Raw genomic sequence first — 7,500 nt, forward strand, 5'->3', positions numbered from 1 at the left:
GGACACATAAGGGGTGAGGACACATACATTAGGACACATGAGGGGTGAGGACACATACATTAGGACACATAAGGGGTGAGGACACACACATTAGGACACATAAGGGGTGAGGACACATACATTAGGACACATGAGGGGTGAGGACACATACATTAGGACACATAAGGGGTGAGGACACATACATTAGGACACATAAGGGGTGAGGACACATACATTAGGACACATAAGGGGTGAGGACACATACATTAGGACACATAAGGGGCGAGGACACATGCATTAGGACACATACATTAGGACACATAAGGGGTGAGGACACATACATTAGGACACATAAGGGGCGAGGACACATGCATTAGGACACATACATTAGGACACATAAGGGGTGAGGACACATACATTAGGACACACTTAGGGGTGAGGACACCAAGGACACATAAGGGGTGAGGTGTGTGTCTGTTTGTGTGCAAGGCCTGAGCCAGATGTACTGTATGTCCGAGAGACCACAGCAGAGTTGATGTGTGTGTGTGTGTGTGTGTGTGTGCGTGTTTCTGCTCAGTTGCTGACGTGAATTTGTGTGTGTGTGTGTGTGTGTTTCTGGTCAGTTGCTGATGTGTATGTGTGTGTGTGTGTGTTTCTGCATTTCTGCTCAGCTATTGATATGTGTGGGTATGTGTGTGTGTTTCTGCTTAGTTGCTGATGTGTGTGTGTGTGTATGTTCTTGTGTATGTGTGCACATGTGTGCGTATGTGTGTGTGTGTATGTTTCTGCTCAGCTACTGATGTGTGTGTGTTCGTGGTGTGTTTTCTGTCCTGCAGGAAGGAGGGCCTGGCCAAGTGTGGAAAGTGTAAGAAAGCCTTCTACTGCAATGCAGGCTGCCAGGTACAGTATAGATACAGTACATATATATACTGTATATAAAGCCTTCTACTGCAATGCAGGCTGCCAGGTATGCCATACACTAATTACATACATACATACATACACACATACATACATACATATAGTATCACATATGGAAAAGATATAGAAAAAACTTATATGCCAGAAATGCATATGATGCTTACTCTTGAAAGTGGCCCCTTTCTCGTTTTCCTCATACAACGTCATATATAGTCCTTACAGGTTACAATGTTTTATATGTTTCAGGTTATACAGATTTAGCAAGGATCTTATAATGGTTTCACTGGCATATACAAATCTATCAGATTTACATACATATAAAACATTGTAACCTGTAAGGACTATAAATGATAGGAAAACGAGAAAGGGGCAACTTTCAAGAGTAAATCATACAAGTTTTGGATATAAAACACATTGCTGGCATATAGGCTAAGTTTTTTCTATATCTTTTGCATATGGGATATAACACACATACTGTAAAGGCCTACTGCAATGCCATACAGTAATTACATACATACATACATACATACATACATACATATATATAGTATACATACACACACACATATATATATATATATAAAGGCCTACTGCAATGCCATACAGTAAATAAATACATACATACATACATACATATAGTATAGATAGACACATACAGTATATATATAAAGGCCTACTGCAATGCCATACAGTAATTACATACATACATACATACATACATATAGTATAGATAGACACATACAGTATATATATAAAGGTCTGCTGCAATGCCATACAGTAATTACATACATACATACATACATATAGTATAGATACATGTACATACTAGGGCTGGGACTCGATTAAAAAAATTAATCTAATTAATTAGAGGCTTTGTAATTAATTAATCGAAATTAATCGCATTTTAATTGTATATAAATATATGACCTGAGAACAGTGAGAAGTATTTTTTTTTCACATGGATTTTTAGTATAGCCTACTATTGGATAATGACTGAATACATAGGCCTAAGTTTAAGCAACAAAAATATTGTTTATTAATAAGTCCAACAGACCAGTGCAATTTTTGCCATTAAGTGTAGCAATACCATATTTAGAAATAGTACATTTTCAGAAATTCATGTAGCCTATAGATAGGTAGACCTTCTGTAAACTATAATACTGTGATATCCTTTTAATTGTGTCACCTGTTACCTTGAGTTGAGTTCATGAAATTGTTGTGTCCCTTTAAGGGGAACTGGGGGGCGGAGTTTACGTGTGTGCGTGTGTGCGGTTCTGAGTGTGAAGTTTCTTTTAGGTCTATGAAAGTTGGACATGGAATTAGGTGCGGTGGATTACTGTTATAAGCGTGAGTTGTGGCTGTAACAGCAACTCGGTTGCTATTTGTTTAATAAATAAAGCTCAGAGGTTTCCCTCAAGTGTCTGGACCATCACAATACTTTGTCCACGCTAGCAGCTAGCTGCTTTATGTTTTGCATGAGGTGATACCTGCGGTGATACGTCCTTGTTGCATAGGTTGCACACAACCATGCTCTTATCTACGCTTCCATCCGTTCGGTTTTTGTAACAACATTTCCCATCCACGGGGCCAACCAACGCAGTCACATCAGCTTCTTTGTTCATGTTCACTGTGCCACTGTGGTTTGTTTTGTCTTTTACTGTCTATGGTCTGAACCGAACTCATGCGCGTTACTTGGTGCTCCAGTATAATCGGTCCGTCTGAAACTCATCCAGTGAGAAACGTTCCGCGGTGCAAAAATAAATAGGCATACGATTAAAATGCGTCAATTTTTTTAACGCATTAATGTTTGTGTAATTAATTAATCGTAATTAACGCACTAAAGTCCCGGCCCTAGTACATACATATATAAAGGCCTACTGCAATGCCATACAGTAATTACATACATACATACATACATACATACATATAGTACACATACACATATATATATAAAGGCCTACTGCAATGCCATACAGTAAATACATGCATACATACATACATACATATAGTATAGATACACATATATATATATATATATACTGCAATGCCATACGGTAATTACATACATACATACATACATACAGTATAGTATAGATACATGTACATACATATATAAAGGCCTACTGCAATGCCATACAGTAACTAGATAAGCACTCAGAGAGCGCAGACCTCCGCCTGTATTGTTCTTCCTAGATTGTCATACATTTGAACCTAAACTATTCAGATCGCCACCATGGGGCCATACCATGCCATTACACCACTAAGCGGAAAACATAAACGGCTCCTCAATCCCGGGGGTGATACGGATCACTCCCAAAATGTAATAGTGTCTTCCTTGGGTCATTTCAGACAGTCCCTGAAAATTTCATTGAAATCCATCCATCACTTTTTGAGTCATCTTGCTAACAAACAGACAGACAAACAAACAAACCCTGATGAAAACATATCCTCCTTGGCGGAGGTAATAAAAATTACTTTCTACGATCCCAATGATGCTGATCTGCAAGAGCTTATGGGAGGGAAGATTCATATTCAATAGCAATCCTGTTGCTGCTCGTGTGTTGTGTTTTAGCACAGACTTGTTGATGACTTTCTCTTGGGGTTGTTGTGGAGGTCAACTGAAGTCTTTCATTTTTGTTTCATAAAAATGTATTTGTTTTATGATGTAACTTTTGCAAATGATTTCTCATCTTTTGCTACTTGGAAATGTCCAACCATGTGTGTGTGTGTGTGTGTGTATGTGTTCTAGAGAGCGGACTGGCCACTGCATAAGTTGGAGCGTTCCTCTATGTGTGCTAAGAGGTGTGTGTGTGTGTGTGTGTGTGTGTGTGTGTGTGTGTGTGTGTGTGTGTGTGTGTGTGTGTGTGTGAGTGAGTGAGTGAGTGAGTGAGTGAGTGAGTGAGTGAGTGAGTGAGTGAGTGAGTGAGTGAGTGTGTGTGTGTGTGTGTGTGTGTGTGTTCTAGAGAGCGGACTGGCCGCTGCATAAGTTGGAGTGCTCCGCTATGTGTGCTAAGAGGTGTGTGTGTGTGTGTGTGTGTGTGTGTGTGTGTGTGTGTGTGTGTGTGTGTGTGTGTGTGTTCTAGAGAGCGGACTGGCCGCTGCATAAGTTGGAGTGCTCCGCTATGTGTGCTAAGAGGTGTGTGTGTGTGTGTGTGTGTGTGTGTGTGTGTGTGTGTGTGTGTGTGTGTGTGTGTGTGTTCTAGAGAGCGGACTGGCCACTGCATAAGCTGGAGTGCTCCTCTATGTGTGCGTACGGAGAGAAATGGTGTCCCTCGGAGACCGTACGCCTCATCGCCAGAATCCTCATCAACATGGTGAGGGAAACACACACACACACACACACACACACGCACACACGCACACACACACGCACACACACCGAACGCACGCACAGAAAGAGAGAGAGAGAGAGTGTTTGTGTGTTTGTTTTAATATATGTGTTTTTTTGTTGCGTTTGCAGAAATCAAACAAGGATGGTCAAAGAGGGGCATCACAGAAGCTTTTACTCATGAGCGACTTGGAAGCCCGTATGTGTTTCAGCACGCACACACGCACACGCACACACACACACGCACACACACACACACACGTGCACACACACACAAGGGGGGGGGGGGGGGGGTTATAGATTGTGCAAGCAGCCTGTGTTGGTGATTGTGTTTGTGTGTAACTGTACAGAAGGTCATGACAGCCTAGCTGCAGTGTGACAGTCTACTGCTTTTGTGTCTGTGTTTGTGTGTGTGTGTGTGTGTGTGTGTGCTATCTGAGTGTGTCTAATGGACCCTATTTATACCCAGTTTTAGCGCTGCCAGCATCTCTGACCTTCAGCTTTCTGATGCCCTCACCACACACACATGCACACACACACACACACACACAGACACACAGGTACACACACACACACACACACACACACACGCTGACATACACACACACACACGACTTCCAAAATGCATATGCATGAAAAGACCTGAACTAGAATGTGAGCCATGTAGACTTGTCACCTTGTCAGTGACTTCCTTGCTCGACTTTCAGATCCAAATAAAAGCATTCACACAAGCGTGTGTGTGTGTGTGTGTATGTGGAGGGGTGTGTGTGTGTGTGGGGGGTGTTGCTCTGGGGACAATGCAATCCTATAATCCATATGGTGTAATGTAGTGTAGTGTAATATAATGCAGTGTAATGTATTATAATGCAGTGTAATGTAGTGTAGTGTAATGTAGTGTAGTGTAATATAATGTAGTGTAAATGTCATGTAATGTAGTGTAATGTAATATAATGTAGTGTAATGTAATGTAGTACAGCGTAATATGGTGTAATGTAATGTAGTGTAATGTAATATAATGCAGTGTAGTGTAGTGTAATATAGTGTATTGTAATATGGTGTAATGTAATATAATGCAGTGTAATGCAATATGGTGTAATGTAGTGTATTGTTATGTAATATAATACAGTGTAGTATAGTGTAATGTAGTGTAGTGTAATATAATGTAGTGTAATGTAATGAAGTGTAATATAGTGTAGTGTAATATGGTGTAATGTAATATAATGCAGTGTAATGTAATACTGTATGTGTGTCCCTCTGTGTGTCAGATCTGGATGAGATGGACAACGAGCGGCGAGAGGTGAATGAGATGGACATCTCCGCCCTGCACCACTTCTACTCCAAACACCTGGACTTCCCTGACCACACACAGCTGCTGCGCATCTTCTCCCAGGTACACACACACACACACACACATACACACACACACCTCAGTGTAAACTTGACTTAGAACTCAGAACTTGTTAAGAAGCCCAACAGCTGATGGGGCAAATGGCGCCTTTAGAGAAATATGCCCCCCCCCCCCCCCCCACACACACACACACACACACACTCGATACCAGGAGGCAGAACTCTGAGTGGAGAGGAAGATTAGTGTGAGTGAGTGTGTGTGTGTGGGGGGGGGGTGATTAGTGTGTGCCAGAGTGACCGCTGCTCTCTGGCCCCACACACACACACACACACACACACACACACACACACACACACACATAGTCAGCACTAGTGAGGTCAGTGCTAGTTATCTTTGACAGACAGTGACAGTTCTCCAACTCTGTGTCTATTTTGGTGTGGAATGCCCCGGCAGGTCAGTGAAAGTGAACCCTGACAGACTCAATAAAAGATAAGTACTCTTAGACACCCCCCCCCCCCCCCCCACACACACACACACACACACAACACACAAACACACACACACACACACACACACACACACACACACACAGGCCCTCTCAAGCTGCCCTGAGTGACAGCCACAGATAAGATCCAGCCTCTCAGCATACTGGAACTCTAGCTTGTTGTTGTACAGCTCACATAATAATAATAATAATAATAATAATACATTTTATTTAAAGGTGCCCTTCTTGGCACTCAAGGTCACCGTACATACATACATAAAACATTTAAAACAACAATAAAATATGTATGTATAAAAAGCAGCAGAAAGGGGTAGAGGAATAGCATCAGATGGAATAAGCAGTTTTAAACAGATGTGTTTTGAGTAGTGATTTGAAATGGGGGAATAAATCAATGTTTCTGAGTTGGGGTGGTAGTGAATTCCAGAGACGGGGAATGCTCTTCATGGTGGTGAGACGGGCGGTGGGGACAGACAGGTGTGTGGAGGAAGAGGATCTTAGAGAGCGGGAGGGAGTGGGAACATGGAGGAGATCAGACAGATATGGGGGGGCAAGGTTGTGAATGGCCTTGAAAGTAAACAGGAGGACTTTAAATTGGATGCGGAACTGAACCGGGAGCCAGTGGAGCTGATGAAGGACAGGAGTGATGTGGTGAATGGAGGGGGTTCGGGTTATGATGCGGGCAGTTGAATTCTGGACTAGTTGAAGTTTATGGAGGGATTTGTGAGGGAGGCCGAAAAGGAGAGAGTTGCAATAATCCAGACGGGAAGTGACGAGACTGTGGACAAGGATGGCGGCAGTGTGGGGGGTTAGGGAGGGGCGGAGGCGATTGATGTTACGTAGGTGGAAATAAGCAGACCGAGTGATGTTATTGATGTGGGATTGAAAGGATAGTGTGGGCCAGATGTACTAAGACAGCGCTAATAGCGAGTTTTTGTATGCGCAGAGTGCGAACGCTGTGCTTTGCTATATTGCTGGTATTTACTAAGCTATCACTTCATTACGTTAATTGCGTTCAGTGCCGCCCGTTCCCGCCCCCTGTATCATGCCAATTGCGCATGCAAAGCTGAACAACGAGCGCAGTTGAATATTGCAGCAATAAAAAGAATCAAAGTTTAGCGGTCATACACGATTCAAAGAGATGTCAACGAGCAGCGACAGACAGAGTAGGCCTAGTAGTTCTTCAAATCCATTTAAAAAATACTTGAACTATTTACTGCACTATAGACTTGGGATATGACTTAATGCCTAGTCTAACAGATTGGGAAGTGTAGGCTATGTCGTGAAAGAGAAAATACGATTTTAGAGAGGCAAACAAAAGTTAAGGTTGCTTTTGACATAGTCCAATGAAGAAAACGGATGCTCTGAATATTGATTCAGCTGACTCTAAACGTTTTTCTAATAGACGCATTTAACCGCAAT

At 42.3% G+C, this 7,500-nt stretch overlaps 1 protein-coding gene across 1 annotated transcript in view; it reads left to right on the forward strand.

Annotated features, from left to right (window-relative positions):
• The window catches only part of LOC134097815 (N-lysine methyltransferase SMYD2-like), a 22,743-nt gene that overhangs the window by 3,681 nt on the left and 11,562 nt on the right, over nucleotides 1-7,500 (forward strand). The window contains exons 2-5 of the mRNA XM_062550761.1: nucleotides 816-879; nucleotides 4,104-4,214; nucleotides 4,361-4,427; nucleotides 5,494-5,618. Of these exons, the coding sequence (XP_062406745.1) occupies nucleotides 816-879; nucleotides 4,104-4,214; nucleotides 4,361-4,427; nucleotides 5,494-5,618 (367 nt within the window). The remainder of the gene's footprint in view (nucleotides 1-815; nucleotides 880-4,103; nucleotides 4,215-4,360; nucleotides 4,428-5,493; nucleotides 5,619-7,500) is intronic.

Source organism: Sardina pilchardus, chromosome 12 (assembly GCF_963854185.1).
Source record: "Sardina pilchardus chromosome 12, fSarPil1.1, whole genome shotgun sequence".
Taxonomy (NCBI): Eukaryota; Metazoa; Chordata; class Actinopteri; order Clupeiformes; family Clupeidae; genus Sardina; species Sardina pilchardus.